This window comes from Trichechus manatus, unplaced genomic scaffold, assembly GCF_000243295.1.
Source record: "Trichechus manatus latirostris isolate Lorelei unplaced genomic scaffold, TriManLat1.0 scaffold00280, whole genome shotgun sequence".
Taxonomy (NCBI): domain Eukaryota; kingdom Metazoa; phylum Chordata; class Mammalia; order Sirenia; family Trichechidae; genus Trichechus; species Trichechus manatus.
In genome coordinates this window covers 888,290-903,397 of record NW_004444216.1, presented here as the reverse complement: position 1 = coordinate 903,397, position 15,108 = coordinate 888,290, and the positions used below count along the sequence as shown (strand labels likewise).

Below are 15,108 nucleotides of genomic sequence, written 5' to 3'. Positions count from 1 at the left end.
TTCTCTTTGTTAAAGCCATCCACTCGTGGTATTTCTGTTATAGAAGCACTAGACAATTAAGACAGAATTTGGTACTGAGAGTGGGGTGCTGCTCTAACAGATACCTAAAATGTGGAAGTGGATTTGAAACTGAATGGATAGAAGCTGGAACAGTTTTAAAGTGCCCAACAGTAAAAGCTCATCAAATCTATTTTGCCTGCATACCCACTCTAGCTTTCTTTTGATTAGTATTAGCTCAACCCTCAGGAAATCTATGTAACTAAATTAATATGCTCTATCTCCCAGATTACTTGCAATTAAAACCTTCTCCCAGAATTGTACAATTAATGGCTTTTCTCTGTTAAAAGAACTTTAGGAATAAGAAGGTAGTTAAGAGATTTGAGAAAACTACAGGTCCCTAAACGTACACTATACATACTCTATTTCAGTGATGTACTTATATTTACACTGTCATTCAAAATAGCAAAATCCTATTTACTCTAGGTCCCTGGGTGGGACAAATTGTTTACACTCCACTACTAACCTAAAGGTTGCTGGTTAGAGCCCACACAACAGCACTATGGAAGAAAGGCCTGGTGATCTGCTTCTGTAAAGATCACAGCCAAGAAAACCCTCTGGAGCAGTTCTAGAAAACTCCTGGGGTTGCCGTGAGTCAACGGCAACGGGTTTGCTTTTTGGTTATTTATTCTACCTGGTTCAGGTCAGCAGTTCAAATCCACCAGTTGCTCCTTAGAAACCCTATGGGACAGTTCTACTGTCTTATACGGTCACTATGAGTCAGAACCAACTCGACCACACCTGACAACAACAACCTGGTTTAATGAGTCTGACTTAACTTCTTAAAAAACACTTGAGAATGTAAAGCTCTCTCCTTGCCTTTTCCCTTCTTCTGTATGTGGCAGCAACGATTCTTCATTCAACTCTTCCTGCTACCTATTTAACACCCTGTTGCCTCCTTTTAAGGTTTTGTCATCTTCTAGTTTTACTTACATTATTTAGGAATTGTCACTTAAAAAATACATACATATATAACTTAATCAAAAATAGCACCAACCATTTTTTGAGCAAGTATTATAAGCCAGGTAATGTATTAAATACTGTACATATAGTATCTCATTTAATTCTTAAACCTTGCAAAGTAGACATTATCACCATTTAATGAATAAGCAAAACTAAACCTCAAAAAGGTTATGTAATTAGCCCCAAATCACACAACTGGTAGATGGCAGAACTGGGATTTGAACCAAGGTCTACAGAGTTCCAAAACTTATGCCACATAACTTTCAGAAACGTTTTGCTATCTGTAATATTTTTTATCAAAAGTTTTCTGAAGGTGCTTCATTCAACAAATACATGAATGTCTACTATGTGTCTTCAAAATTCCTGTAGATATACTTTTAACAGCTCCTTTCCCCTACTGCTTCTGAAATTGAAAAGATGCACAATGTGCACTTTTTTCCCCTTACTTCCCCTCATTAAATGTCAAATTTAATCATGTTATGATTATTATCAGGTAGTGGTTCAGCCACAGCCATTTCCTGTCCCAGTTCCTGTTCACTACTCAGAATGAAGTCCAGCATATTTTCTTTCCTAGTGCTCTACCTACTACAGAAAGTAATTATCTTTTCATCTGAAAACTCACCTCTGTATCTTGTGTCATTTTAGCAATTTATAGGAGGCTAACAAGCTGGGCTAAAAATGCAGCTTTCCTAAATGTCATTTAATATCTTCAACTCAGTCATATGATTCTAGTCATCAAGTAATTTTCCACATTTTTAAATTCAATGTGAGTATTCATGTTTCTTTGCTAACCTGAGAGGAAGATATAAACATGGGGTTTTGTTTCTGATTTTTAAGGACAGCACCGATTTAAAACATTCTGCCCCATTGTCAAATCTAAAATTTAGATTCAGAAAAGACAGTCAACATACGTAAAGGGTAGTTTGCAAAACTGACTCTATGAGACCACAGGGTAGGTAAAGGGGCTAAACGGAGACCAAATAGACAATAGTCACATTAAGGTTCTACTTTTTTAAATAATCCCCCCCAAATATTCCACAAATTAGGTGCAAATACCTCTAGCAGTATTAGTCTTCATTTACAACTTAAAATGAACCATCTGAATGAAATAATGAAATAGTTGCCTAGCTGTACATGTTGGAAAAGAGTTTTAATCGGCACAGGGGAAATATGTATTATAAAAAACCAAACCCGCTGCCATCAAGTCCATTCCGTCTCATAGTGACCCTGTAGAACAGAGCAGAACTGCCCCACAGTTTCCAAAGAGTGCCGGTGGAGTCGAACTGCTAAACTTTTGGTTAGCAGCCACAGCACTTAACCACTACACCACTAGGGTTTCCAAATACTTATTAGGAGGTAAATATTAAATTAAAATGTCACAGTGCACAAACAGTTGAGATTTTCCTATAATTTTATTTTCTAAGTATGTAATTTCCAACCACCAACACTGGATAGTACTCACTTGGGCCAGTCACATTTATATACAATTATCATTTAAAATTGGCCTCCACAATTACTTGCTATTCCCTCAATAATCCATATTCTGTTCTTAGACCATCTCCTGTTATGTCACATCTTCCTGGAATGTCCCTATCCCCCATCTTGGGAAACTATCACTCATCTTTTAAAGCTCCAGCAGCATCACCCCTTGAACCTCCCAACCGTTTATCCACTATCCCCTTAAGCAAAATTATTCTTTCTTTCTTCTATATTCAGGGCTTATATATGCCAGTACTTTACATATTACTTACTTAATGTTCAATATAACCTTCTGAAGTATTATTCCCTCCACTTAACAGACGAGGGAACCGAAGCTAAAAGAGATTTGGTATCATGTCCAAGGTCACAAAGCAAAACAGGAATTCAAACTCTGGTCTGTATAAACTTTAAATGAAGTCTCTCGCCATGAAAGCACAGACTCTATAGCACTCTCTTACTGTATATGTGGTATTATTATCATTTGTTCAAATATCTCTCCCTCCCATTAAACAGATGCTCCTCAAAGACAGAAAATGTGACTCCATTCCCACATCCCCAGCAATGCTCAACACAGTGCCTATTATACAATGATCTCAATATGTTATGGAGGAGACTTGGGGGGGAATCCCTGGCCAAACTGCACCCCAGTACAGGTATGTGCTGGGGAGACTATCCCTGGGCAGGACCGGGAGCTTCTGACTCATGCGGGGCAGGTAAGTAATTCGGTGGAGAGGTGGCAGAGGATTCCCCTAAAGGGGCGGGGGCTGAGAATCAGGCCTACACAGCCAGGTGGAAGTGGGTATGGATAAATGCAAATCTGGGTAGGGCTCAGCTCAGGTTTTCGACCTAAGCCCCCACGCTAGACACAGGGCTACCGGCCTGAAACAAAAAGCCTGTGTTTCTCCCAGGCAAATCCTAGTTCTCCCTTTAAAAAACCCATTGCCATCGAGTCAATTTCCACTCATAGCGACCCTACGGGACAGACTAGAACTGCCCCGTAGAGTTTCCAAGGAGCGCCTGGTGGATTAGAACTGCAGATCAAAAGGTTAGCAGCTGGTTGCTCTTAACCACCTTGCCACCAGGGTTTCCTGCTTTAGCTTATCCAATTAAGTATTGGCTGAAGGCGGAGTTACATGCTCTCCGTAGTACATTCAGATAAATGCATAATCCTAAACACAGAACCCTTTTTAAAACATTGCAGATTTGTCTTCTCTTCACACCCTATCTTCCCATTTATATGCATATGACCTTGGGCCTCTGGCTGGGTGGGCCAGGGTCTTCTGGCTCTTATCAATCATCCCTTCTACCCGGCCTGGCTTTGGCCCCAAGCCTCTCCAGGTGGGGCTTTTCTCCCCCTTCCTTTTTCTCCTGCACCATTAGTTTACCACTGTTTTTGTAGGTTTTTATTTTGTCAGAGAGACATAAAGGTTTGTAGGTAGGGGATTTCATCCCATTTTCCTTTTCTTTTCACATAGTTAAGTGACTCCAATAGTATTAGAACCCACTTGAAAAAACAAAGAGCACCATGATGGTTTCCCATATTTCACACACACACACTCACTCACTCACTCAGAAACAGAACCTGAACTTAACCAAAGCCAACAACATAAATTAGGCTGCCCATTCTCTGCTGTCGGCTAGGGTGAGTGGTGGGGCAAGATAACGAGGATGATCTTAGCAGAGCTTCAATCCCCTCTACTGAACCTCCTATTCAGTTTATGGCTTTGCAGCATTATTTTCCACTGATGAGTCTCCTTCTAACAAGTCTCTAAGAAGCCAATTTACTGTAGTGGTAAAGCATAATGGCTTGGAATAATAGGCATTAGAACCAGATTGCTTGGGTATGAATTCCACCTCTACCAACTTCCTCGCTGAGAAATCTTGCACAAATTGAGTTAATCTAACATCTATAAAACAGGCAGGACAGTCATCACAGTATCTATCTCATAGGATTATAACAATTAAATAATATACAAGCAATGCAACTCCTTTTGATCCCCATTTTTTCCACATGCCACCCTGAATTCCCTTTGGCTCAGTGTAGTGAGGCCTTTTTCATTAAAATTCATTGCAATTTTTCATTAAATGGGCTAGCCAGAAGGTTTGTGGTTTAAAAATTGTTCAAGCCACCTTCTTCATTTTTACAGTCAACTGTTCAGTGCCAGTTTGGGTTCAAAAGAAAGTCTACCCTTGGAGGGTTGACTATGCAAGTGTGTCTCTATTGTACACTACGCTTGATTTGCTGACTGCATTATTGTACTCCACCATAAAATGGTGAAAATTAGAACGCAACACTCCCAAGCTTACCGATACCTAACTTAATGCTGTCTGATGCGTGCAGACAACCAAACTGTGTGGGAAATAGGCTACTTCCTGAGCAAGAAATTTTCCTAGAACCACCTTGTTGCTGGTCCCACACATGGCTCATTCTCCCCAGACCTCCAGATACTTTCCCTCTGGAATATGGAGGCTGAGCCACCACAACTGACAGGGGACACCCATTTCCTTCTCAACAACTTAGCAGCTCTTACTCCAAAATGTCAGGATTTCAAACTGCTATGCTATTTTAAGGCTCTTTAGGCTAAAATGCATAATTTCCAAACTCTCAGAATTCTCCCTTCCAACATTAAAAACTTATAAAGAAGTCCAAAGTTTTGGAGAAAACAAATTTTAAAAAATACATAACCCCTAAAATGACCATCAAATACTAAGTCTATAGCCAAAGTCTCGGGTGGAGGGGAACATTTTTAAATGTCTAGCTGGCTAACGCTAACCAAAAACTATAAAATCAAAGTACCCCACGTAACAAAATAATCTCAAAGTAAGAATATACCAGTAACAAGAGACCAAGTGTAATTTACAAAACATTCAATACATTCACCATAAATTTAAAAACTGCTTAGTGTGTAAAGTACATACTGATTAATAAATGGTTCCAGATTCTGTACTTCCTAGTCAGTGTATGTTAATATAAAGCAGTTCTTTGTTTTTGCCAGGCTAAAAATAGATACATTAGTGACAAAATGATCACCAAAGTTATACAAGGAGGTGCTGAGTTAGAAAGCCACGACTCAAAAGGAACAATACCAGAACGCTGGCTGTCAATATCAGGCAGATAAAACACAAGAAAAGTTGAAGAAGCAGGCTGATGGACCGCGATATTTTTTCAGACTAGAAATATCTCTTACGGCCGGTGCGTAAGATTTCAGCAACCGCTCTGCAGTCCGCGATGGAATCAGAAAGCCTAACTGTTGCCTGCTCCGCGGGTGCCGCGCAGCGACCCTCCCTCCTAGTCTGCGTCCGGCGCGCGGAGCCGCCCCCTCCTCCCGAGCCCGCTGCTTCGGCCGCTAGCTGACCTCTCCCCGCCCACCCAGGCTCGGCCGCCCGATCCTCCGCACTCCGTTCCCGGGGCCCCGACGCCCCCCAGCACAACACCAAGGGAACGAAAAGAAGGAGAAGGGCCGAGAGAGGGGACGGAGGGACGGCGGCAGCACTGCGGCCGGCGGCGCCGGGTTTCGGCCCGTCAACCTCAAGCTTCGAGGACATCGCGGGCTCGGGAGGTGGAAGGCTGAGCCTCCGTCGCCGGCGAAAAGATGGGAGGCAGCCGCGCCTGACCCCCGCCCCTGCCCGCAGGTGCCGGTGGCTGCCAGGGAAGTCAGCAGAGACAGAAGGTGATGCGTTGGCCCCGGAGCTCCCACCTCAGTCCCGCCGGCTGTTCTCCTCCCTCGTCCTGTCCTGTCCATCCTAGGGATTCCGTCAGAACCTAACCACCTCCAGACGGCCCGCCCAAGCGCGGAGGTGATGCCGCTCTTACCGTAGGAGCGGGCGCCGCGCCGCTAGGAGGCGGCTGGGGTGCGCGCGGAAGAACAAGGCGAGCGCCGCAGCCGCGGGAGTCGGAGGAGCCACACGACGCTGCCCGCGGGCGCGCTGCCTCCAGAGCCGTCGCCCCACCTCTTTTCCCGCAGGATTTTGCGCCGGGGCCTGCAATCCCCCACCCCTCCGCTGGAGCGGAGGGCAAGAGGAGAGGCGATGCACCCCGCGGGGGGTGGAGCCGAGCGCTGGCTGGTCTTATTGGCATCTATGAGCCCAATGTGACCACGGAAAAGCCAGACTGAGTTTAGACTGACTCTCCTCTTAACCAATGGCTGTAGAGAGACGGGCCCAGGGGCGTTCTTTCATTGCCGCCTTTTGTCGAACCCAAATATAAGGAAAGGTTGGTTGGTTTGCACTGGCGACCAAATGGTCCAATTACCGCGGGAAAAGGGGCCTCTGAACCCCGATTGGCGTCTTCTCTGCCTATAGGGTAGGCCCAGGGGCGGTAAGAACTTACCCCGGATGTGGGCGCGGCCCTGAGGTAGAACTGAGAGAGCAGAGCGTCTACTGCGGTGGTTTGCGGAGGCGGAACTGAGTCTTTTTCTTAATTATCATGTGACGGGTTCTGGATTTAATGGGGGAAAAAGTGTGGAAAAGTCCAAGGCTCCGACCTGGCGAATTTCCTGATCTTCGCGCCCCTCTCGGTTCTCCGGCCAACGGCTCTGTTAGGTGAGTCCGGGGCTTCGATGGGCCAGCATCCCTCCGAAGTGCACTCTCCCCTACAGTGCCGGCGCTGGCCTCCCGCTGCTCCCGCGGGCTGTGCCGTGGCCCCCCACCGCCTCACACTCCGGGCCTAAGACGCGCACACGCCTGCTTGGCAACAGGGTTTCTGTGTGCATTGTGGATCGTATCGTGCAAGAACCGCATTCAACTCCAAAAATGTGCTGGGCACACAGCTCAGTGGGGGGAGTCCGGACAGGGCGTCGCGAGCAGAAGATCGGCGTTTGCAGACGAAGGACAAGGACAGTTTAGGAGCGTCCTGGAGTCCTAGGGACGAGTAGGCCCGAATCGGATAAGTTATAAGCAGAACGCTGTTCCTGTGAAGGATGCTTAAGTTGGGGAAGGCTGTTGCAGCACGAGCCTTTTGAAAGGGCTTCATTATGAAGTGGAATATTGTATTCTGGGCTCATTAAGTAAAACTCTGGGATGAGGCGAGTTCACTTGGAAGAATACTGGCCATAGCGAGAGAAGGGAGATGCAGGTGGCGTGGGAAGAACAGTAGACGAATTCATGAGTCAACTCACAGATGATACCTAGATGCAGGTGATGTGGGTAGGGTCCTTTAGATTTCCATATGAGGGTTATTTTGAAGCATGTGAACGAAATTTATTTTCCAGATACAAGAAATAACCACTTTCAAGGAGATGTATTTTAGTTGAGCTAATTTTTGTTTTGGAGTATGCAACTCCTTCCATTGAGGAGAGTAGAAAGAGAAAGCAAATAGGATTGCTTAAATTAACGAAGACGTAAATATAAAATTGGGGTCTTAAATGTCTTCATTGTAGCTCAGCATCCACTCTCTCTCAAGTGTCATTCAAATGTCAGAGTGCTCCCCTTAAGAGTATTTTAGTGTCTGGGTACACTTCTATGCATACAAAACTTTGTTGCATCCTATATTATAAAGTTTGTAATCACAATAAGACTGTTCTTTGCATCCTTTCACCACGCATCCTAGGTACCTGTGGTGAATGCAGCCACCCTTTCTATGACCACTTGCTACTCTCCTCGATGAGAAAAAATGAAGCTTGACTCATCTGATGCCAGATGGAAAAGTTATGTTTAACAAGTGTATTATCATAAAACTTTTTATAAAGGTTCACAAAAACAAGGCCAGATAGATTGGCTATCAGGGCTGAACAAACTTAATTTGCAGGTAAAATCAATTTGTAGTTATTAATCAGCACACACCCCTACACCCCTCCTTCCCAGTTCAGCTCTGAATCCCATTATGGCGGCCTTTCTAGTTACCTCTGAAATATGTCCTCTGGCCAGGAAGGGAGACTAGCACAGAAGATGTCTTCCTAGGATCAAAAGTGCTGCAGTGTGCAGCATCTGCCACCTAGGTAAATAAACTGAGTGCAAGTAGATGTGTATAAGGGGGAAAAGGTGAGTTAGGAGTCTCATTTAATCTATGAACTCATACATAAGTATTGAAATAAAACATGTATAGTCTTGCAACATTACATGATAGTCACCCACTGTGTAAAGTAGTAGACATGTAGCAGAGAACATCAAAGTTAGTTCTAAACTATGGTCAATTGAGCACACTAGTATTGTGCATTTGGTTTACCTAGTCCTTGGCAGCAGAGCCCTGGTGGTGCAGTGATTAAAGCTCTTGGCTGCTAACCAAAAGGTCAGTTGTTTGAACCTACCAGCCTCTCTGCAGAGAAAGATGTGGCAGACTGCTTCCGTAAAGATTACAGTCTTGGAAACACTATGGGGCAGTTCTACTCTGTCCTGTAGGGTTGCTATGAGTCGGAATCGACCCTACTGCCATGGTTTAGTCCTTGTTGTGTTACTGCCAGTTTCTTCCCCTTTTCTTTCTTATACTGCATCTTTACTGTTATGCCAGAGGGTAACCCCCTCCGCCTTTGCTTTTGTTCCCATCTACCACATTCTGATCTTTTCCTCTTTCCATCAAGTATCCTCTCATTTTCAGTTTATCACTCCCCAGTGGCTTATTTCTCTAAATTTGTAATCATGCTCCTGTCCCTTCCATCCTGAATATTCCTTCTCTTGTTCCTTTCCCAATCTTATGTCTTATCTTTCATCTTCTCTCCTGCAAATGTCTCAAGGGGATAACATGTTCTCAGCTGTTTCCATTTCTTTATCTTCTGTTAACTCCTCACTCAACTGTATGCAGTCTGTCTTCTAATTTCCCTATTTATCCTTTTTCCAGAGGGCCACAAGGTTAGTATAAAAAACTTGAGTGCATGGAGGAAAATATTATAAACCTATTATGTGAAGATTAAATATAATAAATGTTTATATCTAAGTAAGTTTTAGATTTAATGCATTCCCAGTCAAAATTTCAAGTTTTTGAAAAAGAATTAGCAATTTTAGCATTAAGAAAATGAAAGGGCAAAAAGAGCAGAAAATGTTTTAGAAAAGAGTGAGTAGGTACTAGGCCTTCCAGATACTAGAACATATCCTAGAGCAACAATAACAGTCATATAGTACTAGTACAAAACAGAAATATAAGTAAAACATATGTATATAAGGAATAGGCCTGATTATAGAATAATTTACTATCTAATAATCACAAAACAACATCAAAAGTTAAGTGGTCTTGATTATTGGTAATATGTCATGATATATACCACAAACCAAAACAATACAATGAGAGGTTACCTATTAAAAGAAAGAAATCTTAGACTAAGAAAATAGACATTCATAAGAACTTTAATGGGAAAATGAGAATTTAATTTAAAAAATAGGGCTTATAGTATTAAACTATGTGAAAATCCAGTGTTATCAATGCCCTTTATATTATTTAGTCCAGTTACGATTAAAACTCTCTCCTCTCCAGGCTTGATACAACCTCCTCCTTTTTCACTACTTCCATTTTGAATGCTTTTTCTTAGTACACCCTGAAATTGAGTGGAAAATCATACATGCAAACGTGCAGGGAAGTAAATTAAGAACATTCCTGAGGTGCAGGAATAAAGCCAGTGAGTGGCTGGACTTGAAGGATAGCAATGGAAAGGAACAGACTATTCTTGAGATTTTGAATAGAGCTAACACCCAGTAGGTATGTTAAAAATTTTGTTGTATTTTGTCAAGGGCTGTAAGAGAATTATGGATATAATGTTGTCAAAGAAGGCTATGAGTTTTAGAGTTTTATGAAGGGAAGAATGGTAGAATGTTTTCAAAATTAGGAAATCTGAGAGTGGGAAAGAGCCAGCTTTGTTGTTCACTAGTAAATTGTTTTTTTTTCTTCTTTTTTCTGGTATCAAAACATTTTGATGTTTTCTCCCCTCTCTTAGGGTATATTTCCTTTTTTTCGACGCTGCAACAGCCTCTTTAAACTGTTTAAATGAGAATGTCCTTGGCCCAGAGAGTACTACTCACCTGGCTTTTCACATTACTCTTCTTGATCATGTTGGTGTTGAAACTGGATGAGAAGGCACCTTGGAACTGGTTCCTCATATTTATTCCAGTCTGGATATTTGATACTATCCTTCTTGTTATGCTGATTGTGAAAATGGCTGGGCGGTGTAAGTCTGGCTTTGACCCTCGACATGGATCACACAATATTAAAAAAAAAGCCTGGTACCTCATTGCAATGTTACTTAAATTAGCCTTCTGCCTTGCACTCTGTGCTAAACTGGAACAGTTTACTACCATGAATCTGTCCTATGTCTTCATTCCTTTATGGGCCTTACTGGCTGGGGCTTTGACAGAACTTGGATATAACGTCTTTTTTGTGAGAGACTGAATTCTAAATACCATCATCTCATTTTTATTGCCATTCAACAAGCTATCATTAAAGTGTTCTGAATCTTTGCAAGCTTCAAGAATACCAGAGAACTGAGAAAAAATACCAAATGTAATTTTATACTGCTTCCATAAAATAGGCTTGGTGATTGAATCATGGACTTCTAATTAATCCAAAACTTACTCAGTATTCGAGTTACTAATGTTCTTATTATCCATATGTAAATAAAGTTTGTTTTGGATGTCATCTTTCTACCTAACTCTTGAATAATCTGTTGTAGGTGATCAGTATTTAAAGTAAGTAAATAAACAAAGCCTTTAATCTACAAATTTGAGTAGTTTAATGTATCATGGTCCCATTATGACCGAAGTAAATGGCCATTTGTGCTTCTAATTTATGAAAAGAAAAAACACTCCTGGTAGTTACTGAAATAGTTATGGATGTCACATCATGTTTACATTCAGAAAGAACCAGAGAGGTTGACAGCTTTTTATCTAGCCTAAGTTCATTGTTACCTCTGCCTTTTGTTTGGGACAGATGAGTTAGAAGTGGCATATTAAAACTGAGAAGCACCTTCTTCCTAAAGTTATAGGGACCATACATCCTGGTTTGGTCAGGACAGGCCCACTTTATGCCTATTGTCCTGGCATCCCAGGGAGTTAGTGCCCCCTTTCACTCTTAGAAAGGAGCTGTGGTGGTGCAGTGGTTAAGCGCTCAGCTGCTAACTGAAAGGCTGGCAGTTCAAACCCACTAACCTCTCCAGAGGTGAAAAAGGTGGCAGTCTGCTTCCATAAAGATTACTGCCTTGGATCCCAACCCACCTGGAGTAAAGGAGAATGAAGAACACCATAGACACAAGGAAAGTATTAGCCCAAGAGACAGAAAGGGCTACATAAATCAGAGACTTCATCAGCCTGAGACCAGAAGAACTAGATGGGGCCCAGCTACCAAAATGACTGCCCTGACAGGGAACACAACAGAGAGACCCTGATGGAGCAGGAGAAAAGTGAGGTGCAGAACTCAAATTCTAGTAAAAAGACCAGACTTAATGGTCTGAGACTGGAGGAACTCCGGAAGACATGGCCCCCGGACTCTCTGTTAACCCAGAACTAAAACCATTCCCAAGTCCAACTCTTCAGACAAAGATTAGACTGGACTATGGGACATTAAATGATAACTCATGAAGAATGTGCTGCTTAGCTCAAGTAGATACATGAGACTAAATAGGCAGCTCCTGTCCAGAGACAAGATGAGAAGGCAGAGCGGGTAAGGAGCTGGTTGAACAGACACGGGAAATTCAGGGTGGAAAGGAAGAGTGTGCTGTCACAGTATAGGGAGAGCAACTAGGGTCACATAACAATGTATAAATTTTTGTGTGAGAGACTTACGTGAATTATAAACTTTCATTTAAAGTACAATTTTAAAAAAAAAGGTTGGGGGACCTCATAACATCAAGAAAGCAGTGCCAGGAGCAGAGCGCGTGCTTTGGACCGTGGTCCCTGCACCAAGAAGCTCCTAGTCTGGGGGAATGCTGATGAGAAGGCTGAGAGAGAGAGCCTTCCCCTGGAGCTGACCTTGAATTTTGACTTTTAGCCTACTTTGACTATGAGGAAATAAACTTCTCTTCATTAAAACCATCCACTTGTGGTATTTCTGTTATGGCAGCACTAGATGACTAACATAGAATTTGGTACCGAGAGTGGGGTGCTGCTCTAACAGATACCTAAAATGTGGAAGTGGTGGAAGTGGTTTTAAAACTGTGAATGGATAGATGTGCGGCAGTAACAGAGGACCAGCAGCAGCAGAGAACCTACAGCAGCAGAGAAGCAGCTGCAGCAGAGAACCAACAGCAGTAGAACCAGGAGACTGGTGAAAGATGGCGCTGGAGCCGACCCACGGAGTGAGAGAGCTGAGTGCCTGTGTGCAGGAGGCTTCCTGGTGGAGTGAGGTGCCTCTGGGCGCTTATCGGTAGAGCTAGGCTTGCCCACCCACGGAGCGAGAGAGCTGAGTGTCTGTGTGCACGAGGCTTTCTGGTGGAGTGGGGTGCCTCCAGGCACTTATACCGGTGGAGCTACTGAGCTTTGGAACATTTGCCCCAGCAGGGCAGATGTGGGCGTGAGGCCCAAGGGCCGAGAGGCCATAGGAAGCAGAAGCTGAAGAGATAAGGGACACAAGAAGCTGAGCTGCTTCAGTCTCAAAAGGTATGGCCATGACCTCAGGAGTTTCAAAGGGTGCAGCCATGGCTTCTGGTGTTGTCACTCAGATGGAGTAGGAGAATGGTGCGCCTAAAGCCAAGGGAGCAGAGTTGCTGTCCCAGTGGGCCTGGAAAGCGGAGCTGAAGCCCAGGGCCGAGGGGCCTCCACTCAAAATCCAGAGACTGTGGCCAATACCTAGAGTCTGGAGGGCAGGGCCATTGTGTAAATTGTCTCAGAGAACAGAGGATTATTTTTAAAGCCTTAAGGGCTAATGTAATGTGTTCTGCTAACTTGCTTGGTGCCTGTTATGCCTTCTTTCCCTGCAGTTTCTCCCATTTGTAATGGAAATGTCTAGCTTGTGCCTGTTCTGCCATCTCAGCACAAGGCTCACCAGAGGGGAGATCTTATATATGTCAACGATGCTCGTACTGAAGATTTTTTCAAACTAGAAAGAGATATGAACATCAACTGCACTGGAAAGATTGTGATTGCAAGATATGGGAAAATCTTCAGAGGAAATAAAGTTAAAAATGCATGTTAGCAGGAGCCATAGGAATCATCTTGTACTCAGAGCCAGCCGACTATGCTGCCCCAGGGGTACAGTCATATCCCAAAGGATGGAACCTTCCTGGAACTGGAGCTCAGAGAGGGAATGTGTTAAATTTGAATGGTGCTGGTGACCCACTTACTCCAGGATATCCAGCTAAAGAGTACACCTTCAGGCTTGATGTTGACGAAGGAGTGGGTATCTCCAAAATCCCTGTACATCCCATTGGATATAGTAATGCAGAAAAAATATTACGTCATATGGGAGGACCTGCTCCACCAGATAAGAGCTGGAAAGGAAGTCTTAACATGAATTACAATATTGGACCTGGCTTTACAGGGAATGATTCTTTCAGGAAGATTAGAATGCATGTTCATAACTTCAATAAAATTACAAGGATTTACAATGTAATTGGAACTATCAGAGGATCTGTGGAACCTGACAGGTACGTTATTCTGGGAGGTCATCGGGATGCCTGGGTATTTGGAGGTATTGACCCAACCAGTGGGGCTGCTGTTTTGCAAGAAATTGTCCAGAGTTTTGGAAAACTGCTGAGTAGAGGCTGGAGACCTAGAAGAACTATCATTTTTGCCAGCCAATGCAGAAGAATTTGGACTTCAGGGTTCTACAGAATGGGCAGAGGAAAATGCAGAAACACTCCAGGAGAGAAGCGTTGCTTATATCAACTCGGATTCATCTATAGAAGGCAATTATACTCTCAGAGTTGATTGTACACCCCATCTTTACCAATTGGTATATAAACTGACAAAAGAGATCTCCAGCCCTGATGATGGTTTTGAAAGTCAGTCTCTTTATGAAAGCTGGTTGAAAAAGGACCCTTCACCTGAAAATAAAGATGTTCCTATAATCAACAAGCTGGGATCTGGGAGTGATTTTGAAGCTTATTTTCAGAGACTTGGAATTGCTTCAGGCAGAGTCCGTTACACTAAGAATAGGAAAACAGATAAATACAGTAGCTACCCAGTATACCACACAATTTATGAGACATTTGAATTGGTAGAGAATTTTTATGACCCCACATTTAAAAAACAGCTTTCTGTGGCCCAATTACAAGGAGCACTGGCATATGAGCTTGTGGACTCTGAAATCATTCCCTTCAATATTCAAGATTATGCAAAAGCTTTGGAAAACTATGCAACAAGCATCTATAATTTATCCAAGAAACATGATCAACAATTGAGAGACCATGGGGTATCATTTGATTCCTTATTTTCTGCTGTGAAAAACTTCTCAGAGTCTGCTTCAGATTTTCATAGAAGACTCACACAAGTTGATCTTAATAATCCTATTGCAGTGAGAATCATGAATGACCAACTGACGCTCCTGGAAAGAGCATTCATTGATCCCTTTGGCTTACCAGGGAGGCGGTTCTATAGGCACATCATCTTTGCTCCAAGTAGCCATAACAAATATGCTGGAGAATCATTTCCTGGGATCTATGATGCTATGTTTGATATTGAAAATAAAGCAGACCCTCGTTCAGCCTGGTCAGAAGTAAAGAAACACATATCTATTGCAACCTTTACAATTCAAGC

General features: G+C 43.0%; 1 protein-coding gene, 1 long non-coding RNA gene and 1 pseudogene across 5 annotated transcripts in view; 2 read left to right on the top strand and 1 right to left on the bottom strand.

Annotated features, from left to right (window-relative positions):
• LOC111819151 (uncharacterized) overlaps positions 1-6,539 on the bottom strand; it is a 46,686-nt gene extending 40,147 nt beyond the window's left edge. For both annotated transcript variants that reach the window (XR_002822912.1, XR_002822913.1), the window contains exon 1: positions 6,314-6,539. This is a non-coding gene — a long non-coding RNA (uncharacterized LOC111819151). The remainder of the gene's footprint in view (positions 1-6,313) is intronic.
• A 311-nt stretch (positions 6,540-6,850) lies between these two features.
• On the top strand, positions 6,851-11,357 carry TMEM60 (transmembrane protein 60). 3 transcript variants are annotated; one of them, XM_023725038.1, is made up of 3 exons: positions 6,851-7,041; positions 8,048-8,245; positions 10,359-11,357. In XM_023725038.1, exon 3 carries the CDS (start codon positions 10,409-10,411, stop codon positions 10,808-10,810), a length of 402 nt encoding a protein of 133 aa, XP_023580806.1. In that variant the 5' UTR covers positions 6,851-7,041; positions 8,048-8,245; positions 10,359-10,408; the 3' UTR covers positions 10,811-11,357. The 3 variants fall into 3 exon arrangements, with proteins under 3 accessions (XP_023580806.1, XP_004390121.1, XP_023580805.1); XM_004390064.2 differs by lacking the exon at positions 8,048-8,245; XM_023725037.1 differs by lacking the exons at positions 6,851-7,041; positions 8,048-8,245 and adding an exon at positions 8,799-10,123.
• The window catches only part of LOC101341631 (N-acetylated-alpha-linked acidic dipeptidase 2 pseudogene), a 5,632-nt pseudogene continuing 1,784 nt past the window's right edge, over positions 11,261-15,108 (top strand).